General features: G+C 42.7%; 1 protein-coding gene across 1 annotated transcript; it reads right to left on the bottom strand.

Annotated features, from left to right (window-relative positions):
* Nucleotides 1-2,692: 2,692 nt before the first annotated feature.
* Nucleotides 2,693-14,413, bottom strand: LOC115094438 (bone morphogenetic protein 15-like). Its single transcript, XM_029607492.1, has 2 exons — nucleotides 13,687-14,413; nucleotides 2,693-6,426 (listed from the first exon to the last, which is right to left on the bottom strand). Exons 1-2 carry the CDS (start codon nucleotides 13,988-13,990, stop codon nucleotides 5,540-5,542), a joined length of 1,191 nt encoding a protein of 396 aa, XP_029463352.1. The 5' UTR covers nucleotides 13,991-14,413; the 3' UTR covers nucleotides 2,693-5,539.
* Between the last annotated feature and the right edge of the window lie 901 nt (nucleotides 14,414-15,314).

Below are 15,314 nucleotides of genomic sequence, written 5' to 3'. Positions count from 1 at the left end.
AAGCCATTACCCTTTAGCCAGGCCTTCTCAAAATAGTGCCTAAACATAGGGAACACCATAGGAGACTTAGAATGTAATTCATATGGATGGGGGGGGGGGGGGGGGGGGAAGGGGGCTTGTCATATTATATTTACTCTTTGTTAAAGTGTTGTTGAATGTAATATTGAATGTTTTAAAAGGTCATGCAATTGCCTAAGAGGTGGCACGAAGGCAGGTTATAAATGCTTCACAGAAGAATGGAATGGAATGCTGGTTCCTCTCTTGTTTCTTTCCACATTACACCAGGTTTGCCGAAGTGTGAATCACAGCTTCAGAGCACACATGCAGCCTCCAGTCCTGGGGGAGGGGGGGTGAGCTGCTGGCCTTCACCCTGCCTCGTCATGTTTACCCTGCTGTTCCCATAGCTTATCTCCAGGCTGGACCATCCAAAAGGCCAGCGCTTGGCTCAGATGTGCAAATATTTAAAAAAAAAAGCCATGGGGGGGGGGGGGGGGGGGGCAGGGCACAGGCTGACTTTTTAGGTTATTTATTATTTCCAACACCTTCAATAATAATGCTAAGAGGACATGGTGCCTTTGTGCTGCAGTCAAAAAGAGAAAAAAGTATTCATTCATCTGACACTTTGTGAAATAGGAGAGAAAAACCCCCTAACTACAGCAATAAATAAATAAATAAATAAAAAACCCAAGGCCATCAAAAATGATTTTTCCACACCTGCAGATTAAAAATCCAAAATGTGGGCGTGCGCATCCCCAGAAGCAGGGCCATCCTTCAGGGGGGAGAGAGGCAAACCAGGGCAGTCACCCTTGCTCCCACACCACCAGGCTAACCCCAACTCTGCGGTAATACTAGGCCTGTGCCCAGCCAGCAGGGGTGCCACCTCTATCCCCCCTGGCTCTTCCCCATGGTGGGAGGAAAAAAAAAAAAAGCAAAAACCTTCTGATCTGACCGGCACAGGCGGAAGAGAAACCCACACAGGAGTGGCGAGAGACAACCAACTGCTGGCTAGAAAATGCAGCAGCTCTCTCCCAGCAGGAAGATCAGGGGATAACTCTGCAATTTCCTGTGTGAGAGGGAGCAGTCAGCTTTTTACTAGCTGAAAAGTGTTGAAACCACTCAAATGTGTTCTACGGGTGAAAAATGTTTAGGACATTCAGTCCTGGGACAGCCTGACTACTATAGCTTACCTTACCTGCAGACCTTCCCGGAGAAGCTATTCCATGTTTTGCAGCTGATTCGACATACGGCCATGCGCATACTTATGGGATTGCACTTGCACTGAAGGAGCTACACTGGTTGCCAGTAAAATTTAGATCAAAGTTAGAGACTCTCACCTTCGTACATAAGCCTTTACATATTGATGAAGGCTGTGCAGTGAGAAAAAAAAACAAAACTCCCAAACTCCTTGCAATCAGTCAAGAATGTTATTGAATGTTCGGGCAAATTGTAATTATCAATTACAAAAAAAAAAAAAGACAGAGCTAGGCTTTTTGTTGTGCACCTGCTGTAAATTGTAACTCTTCTGATCAATTCAGGATGCAAACTGATGTAAGGGAGTTTAGAAAGCAGTTAAAGGCTGCCTTATTCAGGGAGGCATTTGATTGCCATCAATATACTGTGCTTATTGTGTCTATTTATAGTGGATTATGTACTCAGCACCTAACTTTGTTCAGTTGGAGGATGGGGACTATAAGCTGGGGAGAGAGAGAAGGAACTGAAGGATGAAGCTCAGAGAGAGGGGGGGGGAGGAGGTGAAAGCAGTGACTAAAGAATTAGGTTGAGAAGCAGGGCTATCCTTGTGGGGGTCAGGAGAAAGGTGGTGCAACTGCTCCCATAATTTCCAGAGGGGCAGGAGGTACTTATAACCTCAGGTGTGGAGAATCAGCAGGGGGGGTGTAACCCCTGCTGGGAGGGTATTCTGGCAGATTCACCCTGGCCCCGCACCCCTTAGGGTCAGCCCTGCCCAAAAGGATACTTAAAAAAAAAAAAAAAAAAAAAAAAAAAAAGTCTTCCTGCATGGTGTGTGGCAGTCATCCAGGGGCATTGCTTTCCCAGTGGTCTAACCCTGCCTCTCCCAGCCATGGGCCTATTGGTGCTCCAGATGCAGCATGTCCCTAGGCATAGAACAGTGCTGAACTCCCCCAGAGAGAGGTCAGAAGAGTTCGCTTGGCACAAAGAAATCAGGACTACTCCCATTTAGGAACAGGTCTCGCATGGGTAAAGTACAAATGCACCCAAACCCCTCCATGCTCTAAATGCACCAAGAGACATCCTCAAGATCACATGCCGATGAAGACATAGGGATGGCAGGAGGGGGCCTCCCTGAATTTAGCTAGGAATGCGGTTCTTAACTCAGATATATTGATATGCACCCAGAGGATTTTAAAGTTTAAACTACAGATTAAAATAGTGGTACTGCAGAATATTACTGGTTAAGATGTTGCCACCACCATCAGCATTCACACAGCAGCATCCAGGCCGTTTGTACAAAGGCTGCAGGGACCTCCACATACTCTCCTCTAGCAGCGGCAATGCAGAAAGACGTGCAGCGTCTCACCCCTGGCCACGATCGAGCGTGTGTGGTTGCATTTCACACTGCACTAAGACCTCACAGGAGTCTCCAAGCAGCAGCTCCGCACTTTAACCCTGTAGGCTACAGACAACCCCCCCAAAGAATGCCAGGACTCGACTCTTCTAGCAAAACAGATCGATTTAATGAATAAATGCTTCTACACACTGCTTACAACACAGACAACAATAAATAGAAAAAGATTCAAAATTTTGGGAGGCTCACTCAGCATCGAGAACTTACACAGGAGGGCAACAGAACTGCAAGGGGGAATTAGCAAATCAAACTAAAGGACATTCCATATAAATACAAGTTACAGCTATCCATGTCAAGGAGGGGGTGCCTAACCCCCAATTATGTGCTCAGGATACTGAAAAAAAAAATGAAGTCAAGAATACACCCATTATATATTCAGGTCACCCTCCAAAAGTGCTAAGAGCCAAACAGTAAAACACAATAATGGGCAGGTATATTGCACTAAACCCTATGTTTACATCTGTCTTTTGATTAAAGTGCAATGAGACCCTCTGACTGCTGGTGTGGGTGCTCCATACATCTAGTTTTTAATCTGCTCAGTTTATTGCAAAACATTTTTTTCTTTCCCTAACAGATACTGCAGAAAGTGCTCTATAGGGCTCAGGCTGTGTTTGTTCCTTAAATGCTGGCCACAGGTGGTTAAGTTCCTGAGGGAACATCTCCCTTCCCCAACCAGTTCTGCTGTGCAAGAAATGCACAAAAAATAAGACAGTATTGAACAGGCACGCACACTAGTAACCAATGACCGGGCTCTCATGTTTAACAAGATACTTTAGTTTATTCATCTAAATGTTAAATTGAGAGAGCGCAGCTGACAGCATTACTTCTCTCCAGCTCTCTCCAATATCTGCTTAAGCCTGCGTTTTTGTGAGCAAACCTATTTATTTATTTTTATTTATATCTTTTAGGTTCTCTGCTCCTGCTGTGGGGGCTGTAATGCGAGTCTGAAAATCCAGACTCTAGGTATCAAAGGTTTTTTTGGGGGGGTTTTTTTGTTTTTTTTTTTAAAAAGTCCTAAGTTTATTAATTTATTATAAGTTTTATTTCCAGAAATGCTCTGAAAGAAAAAGTGCCTTTTTTATTTGGGGGGTGTGAAGGAACAAAGGGTGGCCAGTTTCTCTGTTCCAACTAAGTTTCAAGACTCAATTCTGCAAAGATTTTAAAATAAAAAAAAGTTTGCACAGTGAGCTGAGGAGTAGGGAGAAAGGATTTTTGGATGTTGCAGGTTTTGCAGTTAGGGAGATGGAACATTCCCAAACCCAGCATTTCTACATTTAGGGACTAGAAAGCAAGTTTGTAAACCTAAGGATTCAACTGGTTTAAAGCACCCTTTGCCCCAGCCCCAATGATAGCACAAGTAGAGAGAGAAAAAAAAAAAAAGGCATGCCGTGAAACGGATACGGAGGATGGAACTACAGAGCTGTCCCTTTCACATGCCAGATAATCCCTCAATTTGTTAAAAGCAAATCCAGATCATTTTTGTTCTAAAGCTTGCATAATGTTCGTTTGATCCCATATATTTAAGAGATTTAAAACATGTCTTTTATGCCTCCCAAAATGTCCCATTATATACTCTGTTCCAAAGTGCTGACAGCCACAGAAAAGACATCTTTCAGATAGCTTCAACGTCCAGGGGGCAGCAGCTCATGGATTAATACTGCAAGCTGCAGCATGCACTAGTGCAGCTGCCTCTTCAAATCCCCCTACCAGACGAAAAAGTGGCACTTCTTTGGTTTTCAGTCAAGACTTCAAACCTCAAGTCTCATCTTCCAAAAAGGTCTCCTTTCTCCTTGAGCAATCAGTTGCAATAACCAGGTAAAGTTGTTTCCAAACAGTTTGTGCATTTCTAAACAAAGACAACCATCATCAGAATTCAGCTATTCCTGGAGATCATTTGTTGTTTTAGGACAAATGCATCACCATGGGTATGAGGTTCATTAATGTTAATCAGAAAAAAAAATTAAAAAAAAAAAAAAAAAGAGGGGAAGGAAGTGATGAATATGTTCCAGAGAATGGCTAAGCCCTGAGAACAGCTTCAGAAAGACATCCAAGGTATGGATAGCTTGGACTGTTGTCCCCTTAGAGCTCTGATAGGCATTAGAAGGTCACATCCAGTACCACAGAGACCTTTGTAATTCTTTTCAAAAAAGACCCACCCCAAGCTATTCTGTCACAGCAATACTTGCACTTAAGCAGGTTTTTCTGGAGGCCTCACCCCTTGTAAAAACTGGGGAAATCTAACCACCAAATGTAAGTAAGATTCTCCATCAAGAAGGAAAATGCTGTGGGAAAAGCACCTCAAGCATTTACTTAGCAACAAGAACAATCCTATGACATGGGTGCAGGCAAGTTTTGGGTATGGCCCCCCCCCCCCCTATTTTTCCTTCTTCCTTAAAATATATATATGTTACCATTCTCCAAAGTTTGCAATAAAAAATTACTTATAAAAAACAAACATTCTGTAATCGAGTGAGCAGGGGAAAAAAAAAAAGTGACTAGACCAAAGAAAAGAAAAGGAAAGCCTTAGAACCTTTAAGATAGGAACATTTTCTCATGTGGTTTTCAAAAAACACAAACAAGAAGAAAGTGGTTGCATAATGGTCTTAAAGGCATGCATAGTGAAGTGGGGAATTGAGGGAGGGGAGAAGGCAAAACCTATACAAGATACTTTCCTGAGAAATTATATACCAGGGTCAAGACTGTCACTTCTTTATATAAAGATTGTAACAGAGTTGCCAACTTGAGCTTCATGTCAGCATGGAATACTTCTGTAATCCTGGTAGATCTATGTTCTGATGCACTTTGGACAACAGGTGGGTCATGCATTGGAGACAGCAGTTTCAACATCAGTATTAGCTCCGGATCACATGAGATCTAGGCTGGCAATGCCACCACTATATATGCTCCTGTCCTTGACTCAGCTAAAGTGCTTTATCATCTGCATGTGCAAGATTCTGCAATCATGTTCTCATACTCTTTGTAGAGAATGCTACCATTGGGTTCAATCATCAACACACTGATGGGGCTGTACTTGTATGGGACACACGAAGGCCGTGGGACGTTCTGATCAACCAATTCGTTGATAAAATTTTGGACAATGGCATGGTTAGGCGAGTTGTAGCCGTAGCGCAGGATGCGAGGACAGTCACCTTTGCAGTATTTTGGATTGTATTTGTGGGGAGCAATTATCCAGTGGTCCCACCCAAGCTGCTGGAAGCTGACCCGAAAGGAATGAAGGGAGCATTGGTTTTTCACGATGCTGCTCTTCTGATGGAAACTGGGAAGGTCCAAACCAATGCTGCCCACCTGACGAGTTTTCCGAGAGAGTAGGAGCCCTGTTGAAAAGTCTTTTTCTAGGGCAGGTTCTTCCAAGTCCGTATGCTCCACGATGGCCTTGGAGGAATTTTTTTGAGTGTCATTGAAGTAGAGCAACAGAAAAGGAATGTTTAAAGATGCCATCTTTTTCCATTCTTGCCTGGAGAGTTGACTGCCAATCTTTTTTGCCACACTGCACACATGATGAAGATAGAAGTGTTTTAACAGATTGTTCTTTGAGTCCTCAATCAGTGGTTGAACATGAGAAGTGATGTCCAGCTCTACCCATTTCTCATCGGAAAATCTCTCATGAGAAGCATAAATATTTCTGTCGGTGAATGATGGCTTTGAGGTCACGTGGCTACCTGGCAACAGCTCCATCTTGCAGAAGAACTGGAAATCTCCCATAGACCAGGTCCGACTACAAACTGCAGCAGCTCTGACCAGGTGTGCTACCTTTGGAAGGGCTTGGAGATGGAATTTCAGAGCTCGTATATGCCAAGGACCTACAGGAAGGAAAAAAAACAAAAACACAGAACAGATTGCTTTACGTTTATGCCAGAAAACAAATGGTCCATCAAAATTGTGCTACAAACCTCATGTCCTCAGTGTACTCATTTTGGGAAAGAAAAACAAAAATTTGCTAGCCCAACATATCCCAGTGCCTTTATATTTTATTCTATAGAAGAAAAAGAACTGGAGAAAAATGTGACACGATAAGCACAATAATCAAAAAAGTCACATGTATCATATGGTTCTTTGCAATAGGGTTTATCCTCATTTGTGGGCTAATGCACACTTCCGCCTGCCGGCATTTTTAACTTTTATGTACAATTGCAGATTCGGCTGCCCATTCATAATACGATCACAGGATAACCCTTTTTTTTTTTTTTAAAAGACCATCATTGAACAGTGCCGCTTGGTTTTACAATAGATATTTTATAGAATTTTTTCCTTTTAGGTAATATTTTCACTAATCTCTTTTCACTAAATGTCCAACATCTTTCTTAAAGAGAATAAATCCACTTATCTTTTCAGTGGAAAAAATGAAATCCCAACTGCTCGCGCTTTGTTGGCTTGCCCGACACCGCTGGTGTTTCGAAGCGGTGTCGGGCAAGCCAACAAAGCGCGAGCAGTTGGGATTTCATTTTTTCCACTGAAAAGATAAGTGGATTTATTCTCTTTAAGAAAGATGTTGGACATTTAGTGAAAAGAGATTAGTGAAAATATTACCTAAAAGAAAAAGAAAGAAAGAAAGAAAAAAAGAAAAAAATTTCAAAAAAAGGAAAAAAAATTCTATAAAATATCTATTGTTGTAAAGCCAAGCGGCAGTGTTCAATGATGGTCTTTTAAAAAATGGGTTATCCTGTGATCGTATTATGAATGGGCAGCCGAATCGGCAATTGTACATAAAAGTTCAAAACGCCGGCAGGCGGAAGTGTGCATTAGCCCATAAATGAGGATAAACCCTATTGCAAAGAACCATATGATTTATATTTTATTCTACTAGTTGCAGAGAAGCTTTTTCCAACATATTTAGTTCATTTTCCAATGAGCTGAAAAACAAAGTTAGTCACAAATGTATTTAGTACGATAAAAAGCTACCAAATTGAGTGTTAACCTTTACTTCTACACAAAACCGCTTTTCCCTCAGCTCTTTATCATTTCATGTTGTCTGTATATTGGCATGTATAACCATGCTCCTTAAAATCTAAAGGAGTGAACATTTGAACTGAAGCAATAATGCCTTCTATCTGCTATAAAATAAGCATTTGTAATGAATGGGTACAAAAGTTAACGTATTTCCCCACTGTTTTGAAGTTAAATGCTGAAGCAGAGCCAGTAGCTGATAAAGCCAATACAGGATGTAAAAAAAAATAGGTAGCACTTAATAGAAAGAGGAAAGTACTATATATATATATATCTATCTATCTATATCATTTTATCTCCCCCATCTGATAAGCTTAAGGCAATGCACAAAAAAAACCTGCATTAATACAAAAACATTTCCTAATGCACAATATGTGAAAAGGAAAATAAAAAATACAACTTAAAAACAAGATTAAAAACCCAAGAAGTTAGATAGGAGCATAACCTCCCCTCCCATCAAACACTGCAAATCCACAGCTATAGCAATACAGCCAGGATTGCCCACTGTTGGAAACAGGATGCTGGGCTTGATGGACCCTTGGTCTGACCCAGTATGGCATATCTTATGTTCTTATGAGAAGTAAAAGTCTCAGGCAACAAGCTGGAGATTTATCCATTTCCCAAAACTTCATAAGAGTTTCCAAAAGGACCAGTGAATGCCCCTAGCTGTTATGAAGTTTTGGGAAATGGATACATCTGCTTTAATAAATCCTATGAAGGTTTGTTATCAGAACTACAAATATTTTGAATAAGTAACTTTTGAAAAAAGTTGCAAAAAACATTTGATTTTAAAGGACATCATTAGGAAGAAGAACATTAAATCAGTCATGTCAAGTTGGTTTTTGGTAAAGGCTGATTAAATTGTAAGCCAAGTCTCGCTCCATAGCCTTCAAAGGGCATGCCTTTTTCACTTCTACTGAATTAAGGGATTTTTTTAATTTAATTTTATTATACTAGACCATTTAAGAGTCTCCCAGCTCACATTGTGTGTTATGCTCAGGGAAAGGGTACACGTTTCCCCTTGGCCATAGGTACTAAATTGCCTGGCTATGGTTCTGATGGGCTTTACCTTAACCAAAATGAAACCTGGCTGCTGGCACTAATAATTACAAAGCTGAGAGCAGCTTTTAAAGTAGATCAAGGGGGAAAGCAGTCTCAGGAGCAGGGTTATCTACAGAAAAAGGGAAATTAGACTGCCAGCCAGGGAGAATGTGGAAAAAGCTGATCCCAGACCACCTGATCTAGTTGCCAGTAAAATTAAAAGAATAAATTTAGATATCTATATGCAAATGGAAGGGTAAAAAGCAAGGGAGAGTTAGTGCATGGCACTAAGTGAAGATACTGACCTAATGCACATCTAAAAAACCCAAAAAACAAACTGGTGGGGAAAAAAAAAAAAGACAACCAATGGGATACTGTCAAACCACATAGAAGGTAAATCAAGATGACAGATTAGATAGAAGTGGTGATGGCAGCACAGCACTGTCCACAGAGTCCAGCAGGATACAGGTTCTACAGGAAACTAACTGCACTCTTGAATATCTAAGGATAGAAATTCCATGTGACAGGGATGAACACAGTAGTGGGCATCGATTACCCTTTACCTCTGTGGTTCTCAACAGGTGTGTCAGAACACTCTAGTATGTCGCAAAGTCCCAGGAGGTGGGTCAGAGCCAGCAGAAGACTGCTCTTTCCTCAGTCTGGGCAGGAGTTTTGCTGACAGGAAGCTGCTCCTGCTTCCTTCTCTTCCTGGTCAGTGGGAGGAGGTTTTTCCCCTCCTCCTTCACTCAAATCAGAGAGATATCACCAACTCCTGTTCATGTGGGCCCAGAAGGACACCAACTATCTTCCTCTGCCTGGCAGTGAGGCTGCTGATGCTCTTTACCCCAGGAGGCCTGGATGTGAAAGCAGGAACATAAGGGAGAAAGGTGCATGCTCTGTAGATCTGCTGCTGCCTTATCTTCCTCTCCTCAGTGCTTCTTGTCCTCATCTGCTGCTCAAACAGGGAGGGAGACTCTGGATTGGACTGAAGTCTTTTCTGCTGGCTGGGAGCCAGGAGGATGGGGAAATGTATTAGGCAGGAAGGCATGAGGAGAGAGGGAGTCAAGAGTCTGTTGGACAGGGAAGAGATGGAGGTGCGGGGCTGCTGAGCAGGAAGGGGTAGGAAAGATGTGGTCAAGTATTCTGGGTAGGGAAGGGCAGAGGGAGCATGGGGGAAGAAGATGTGGGGTGGGGGTAATGAGTGCATGGAGGGAAGTGACTGGGTAACAAGGGCCATACTACATCAGTTTGGAGAATATGTATTTCTTCTCTGAACTTTGCTTAGTTTAGGTGGAAATATTTTTGTTTCTAATCTCCAGTTTTGCACTGCAAGCAGAAGGTGGTCTTGGGGTTTCCACATTTGTAATTTGTTTATTTATTTATTATACCGATATTAGTATGCAAACATCATACCAGTTTACATTACAACCGAAAGACCGAAAGTACAATGAACAGGGAAAAAGGGGAAGGGTCTCTAAGTAATCAAAGAGAAAAGTTAGAGAGGAAAGTGTGAACAGTGAACTGGGTACAATTTCCAATGGAGTAACATACACAATAAATAATCCTCTTTGTTGTATGGATAACATATATACAAGGGTCTTAGGGAGAAGTTAAGTACAGGGGTTCGGTAAGACTATGGTATGTTTACTAGTGGTCAGGATGGCGAGGTTCCAGGGGAGGAGGAGGAGGAGGAGTCAGGGGGGGTCTGGGAGTGCAGGCTAGTATTCTCTATTTGGTGAATCAGGTCTGTCTGTGACAGATGAGGTACTTTAGAAGTTTGTATCAGTCATATTGGTTGTATTTTCTCCATATTATATTGCACTGGTGGTGAACTGCTGCCTTTTCATGGGCAGGGCTATTGCTGTTTCATTTCTTGGAGTTAGTGCTGCTGAGATATGGCAGGTTTGATAGGCAGGTACAGAGTGGGCTTTGTTTGAATTATTTTACAATGCTCCTGGTAGTAGAGGGATTTTGTGATGCTGTTAAGATGACACCAGAATCAGAATATCTTTTTTTGTATGGTGAGTTGTACAGGGAAATGTCTTAGTTCTGCTCTGCATCCATTGTTAGGAAGTGGGGGGATTCCTGTGGGTGCAGAGCATATGCTTATATTTAGTCCCATGATGGTTCAAACGTGTCAGGCATGTGAGGTTCCTCTCTCGGGTGTGTCCTGATAGAAGAAAGGTTGAGAACCACTGCTTTACCTGACCAGGATGGTATGAGAGACTTTGAAATGCTAACCAAGATTAGATTACTAAGCATGGAAATAATGGGAGATTCCAGTAACCTTCATATTGATATGTAAATGTCTCAAGGCACGTTAGGGATGTTCAGTTTCTAGATACCATCAACGACTGCTTCGTGGAGCAACTGATCCTAGAACCATCAGGAGAGGGTGCTGGTTTTGGTACAGTTCTCACTAGCATGCAGGACCTGGTGCAAGGAGGAATGGCAGTGGAACCACTTAGCAACAGTGGTCATAATGCAATCAGATTTTTGATAATCACTGAAGGGAAAAAAATAAACTACTACAACAACTTTAAAAGGGAGACTATGATAAAATGAAGTTAGAAGGAAACTAAAAGGAGCAGTTACAAGGATGACAAATCTGCATGAAGCAGAGAAGCTAGATATTCTACAAATTAAAAAAAAAAAGATGAAGAAGAATAAGAGCCCCCACAGAAGGGAGAAAAGTGAATAGAAGAGTAACAATGCTTGGAAGAAAATCAGAAATGGAGAGAAAGTGAAGTGAGAACTACAGAAGACCAATGGTTAGTGCAGTGTTTCCCAAACCTCCCCTGGAGACACAACTAGGCAATTGTGTTTTCAGGATTACCACAATGAATATCATGAGATAGATTTACATTCACTGGAAACAGTGTATGCAAGCCTCTCATGCATATTTGTTACAGATATCCTGTAACCCTGATCATTTAGGTGTGCCTCCAGGAGAGGGATGGGTTAAACTGGGCTAGTGGGTGAACACAAGGCTGGAAGAGGGAGCGCCAAGAAGGTGGGATATAGTCAGGCTAGGAAGAGAAGAAGAGAGGGAAAACTGAAAAAAAAAAAAGCAGTGGAGAGAATGGATAGATGAGATTGAAAGTTGTGATATGAAGAAGATTGCTATTAGACAACAGTGGGGGAGAGGAAGGAAGACAGAAGGAATGGCAGAATTGGAAGGAGAACAGAAAAAGTCTTTAGTTGTCAAGATGAAAATAAAGGAGAGACCAAGAACTGCATGCAATGAAGATTCAAAGCCCCTCCTCCTATCAGTTTGTTAAATAAATATTTAATGCCTGAAAGTATTACATTTTGTATATACTATTTACAATTCTTTTTTTTAAATGATATAAAACCATCATGACTATACTCATCTCTTGCACTTAGTATTAACAAAAAAAATGTACCAAGCATTCTCTCCCCCCTAGCCTATTCTCCTCTTCCGTCTCCAATCTCCCTTTAGTCAATCTTGCAAACCTGGGTTGAGTATTCTCTGTCTTCCATGGCTATAGAACTTAACTCTGTTGTACAAATGCAATAAGGTTATCAATACAGTCACTGCTCTCCCTTTCCCTTTAGTAGAAAATACATTAAGAGAACCAAACTCCCAGAACCAGCAGGGGTTTAAGATAGCCACACATACCCTGTCCCCTCACTACTCTACAGAGGCCTCGTATTTCTGACTTTTAATGATGCATAAGCTTCAAACCTTCTCTGTTGGAAAGAAGTCAGTAGAAATAAGATCATGAACTGAAACTCCAGGGGAGGGACAACTCAGAACTATCAGGAAATATTTCATCATGGAGAGAGTGGTGGATGTCTGGAATGCCCTTCTAGAGGAGGAGGAGGAGGAGGTGGTGGTGAAGACAAGAACAGTCAAAGAATTCAGAGGGGCATACAATAAGCACTGAATCCATAAAGGCTAGAGGACAGAACTGAAGAAAAGGGTGCATGGGGTAACTTGCTGGTGCGGTAGTTACTACTCTTAACAGAAGGCATAGAGATTACTACCCTCAAGCAATGAGCCTTGATGCAACTGCAACATTGCTTTCCACTTCGACAGTAGGGGAAAGAAGAACTGGATTCAGACAACAAACATGGGCCCTGAATTTTACAAGCTGGGGTACTAATATGCAGACATAAGTGTGTAAGGGGGGGGGGGGGGGAGAAAGCAGAGGACTACGTCTACGGGGCAAGCCCATAAGCAAAGCAAGTCAGGCAGCACTGTCTGAATTTTGGGAGAAGGCTCATCACCCAGTAAAAATGTTGCTAACAGAAGACGTTTTTAGTGGGTTATCATAAGGCTTGAGGATAACTATATGGAATGGCAGTTACTATCCTTAAGAGAAACATGGGGATAACCTGCACGGCAGATACTGCTACCACAAGAAGCTTACTGGGCAGACTGGATGGCCCATTTGGACCTTTTCTGTCATCACTATGTTACTATGATTTATTACACTAAGGCCACCACCCCCCCAAGTAGCTTTTCTGTTTCCGTTTTAAAAAGTTTATACCCTGCTCTTCTCACGAAGAGTGGTTTACAAACATAATAGTAACAGAAGATAGTAGCAGAGAAGCATCAGCCCTGCTATAAGGAGATACAAGCTCAGGCAAACCTTCTCAGGTCCCTGGTGCTCTTATGCAAGACAAAAATACTCTGCAGCACTAAATACCAGGTGTGCTCTGCATTAGACAGTTTTAATTCCGTTTGATAGCTACACTTAAAAACATTAATTGCATTTCCTAGACATATTTGATTACAACAAGACGAGGAACTCTAAGATCAGTACTACAGTTTCTGGGGGGTATCACTCTTAGAAACATAGAAAAGGCAATTAGCACTGCTCTTGCTTGTGTATTGCTTACTCCACACTAGGGTATCTCCCAAATGCAAAACCTCTGCTACCATAAAGCCTACAGAGCAGCAAACGCGGACTCAACACTGAACCAAACGTTGGCTTCCCTCCACTCGGCGCACTTCATCAAACTCCCTGAAGTTTGCCTGCATCCTTCCTCTGTGCAAACCCCCCCCCGGACGGAGGAGCAGCAGCAGCGCCCGGCGGGCTACGCACCTTGCACCGCGTAGGCGGAGCTGCGCTGGGGCCGCAGCAGCCGCACGGTGTCGGAGCCCACCTTCCGGTCCTCCCGGGGCCTGCCGTCCTTCTCCGCCCACTGCTGGTACAGGCTCATCATGTACTGGAAGTGCTGGCCGTGGCTCCGCCTCCTCCAGGGCAGCGGGGGCGCGGCGGGCAGGCGCTCGGACAGCGCCCGGATCAGAGGCAGGGCCGGGCTCCCAGCCCTGCTCTCCTGGGCACTCGAGGCCAACGCAACCAGGCAGCCGCAGAGCAAGCTGTAGTGGGCAGCCGTGAGCAACATGGTGACCGTCCTTAGCTGGGGGGAGGGTGGGATTTCTCTTTAAGAGCCGATGCGTGGTGCCTGCAGACAGAAGTGCAACATTTTCTTGACGTGCTCTGAAGAATCAGCCACCCATGTGCCTCTCGCCTCAGTCACTTGCTCCCATGCCGGCTCCCAATAAGACCTCCTGCAGGCGCAGTGCAAGTCAGGTGACCTCTAGGCCTTCCTCTCAAGGCCCCATCTATTTCCTCTGCCAAGGTAGGTTCCCACTGACCAGGTCCCAGGTGAGCACGTCTCTACCTGGAGGATAAAAGAATTCTTGCACCCACAGGAAAAGAGAACCCCCAACTGATAAAAAAAAAAAAAAAAGTTGTTTGTTTGTTTTTTAAGTTAAAAAGAAATTAAGACAAGTAATTTTTTTTCTTCTCATGTTGCTGCCCGTTCCCTTAAGCAGTGCTACTGAGGTGAGAGAGGGGAAGCTCAGTCACTGACCTATTTAAAAGGCTGGGAGCACACTCGCCAATCAAAGCTTAAAGGCATAGCGACCTGCTCGGTCTGCTCTTCTGCCTTCTGGGCAAAGCTAGTTTTACAGTGAAGGTTAGAAAAGGAGGGACCCGTGGATCAGATTTAAAGAACAGGCATTGAAACATAGGCATTTTAAAACTATTTGCAAACGATCTTTTGCCAACAAGCTTCTGTAATTATGCAGGCCTGGCAATTGTCTTAATATAGTCATAAATATTAACATGCACGATCCTCTGTCCTCTGCTGCTCTTATTTCTTGTTCACCTTTCTTTTTTTTTTTTATATTTAAAGTTTTTTTTTATTAACCACCATACTAGAACAAAAGGCATGCAGTATTAGCAATGAATCTTCCTCCTTTAGTCTGCTTTTAATGTCCTTTCATACTACACCTATATTTGGATAATGGATTCTGATAAGAAACAGCACAGCACATAAATCTATAGACCAGGAGTTGTTAAATGAATGAAAGAAACATTTTAGAATTTATAAAGCTCATTTTGTGTTAGATACTCAATAGAAACAAAAAGGAAAGCAAAGCTGATGGGTGGTTTTATTAATTCTGACAGCCAGCTTCATTAATAACCACATTCATATTGCTGCCGCTTTAACATTTCTGGAGGGATAAGTAGATATTCTTGTTGAAAACACTGGGAAACTATCCTTGTTGAGGTCATTTCAGATCACCATGTCCACACGCAGCAGGCTCCTCCTTCAACTTTGTAAGCTCCTCGGAGCAGGGACTTGTCCCTGTATGTATTCTGTTGTAAAGTTCTGTGGGGTAGAGCACTCCAGAAATGCTGCAAGAATTAAAATAAACCAA

The sequence above is a fragment of the Rhinatrema bivittatum genome, chromosome 6 (genome assembly GCF_901001135.1).
Source record: "Rhinatrema bivittatum chromosome 6, aRhiBiv1.1, whole genome shotgun sequence".
Classification (NCBI taxonomy): Eukaryota; Metazoa; Chordata; class Amphibia; order Gymnophiona; family Rhinatrematidae; genus Rhinatrema; species Rhinatrema bivittatum.
Note: the sequence above shows the minus strand (reverse complement) of the source record. Positions and strands in the feature narration are given on the sequence as shown.

Excerpts from the sequence above, each read along its gene's own strand:
- LOC115094438 (XM_029607492.1), bottom strand. The coding sequence starts at position 13,990 with ATGTTGCTCACGGCTGCCCACTACAGCTTGCTCTGCGGCTGCCTGGTT. Across the intron at positions 6,427-13,686 it reads CTCCGCCTACGCGGTGCAAG|GTCCTTGGCATATACGAGCT; the intron begins GTGCGTAGCCCG and ends TCCTTCCTGTAG.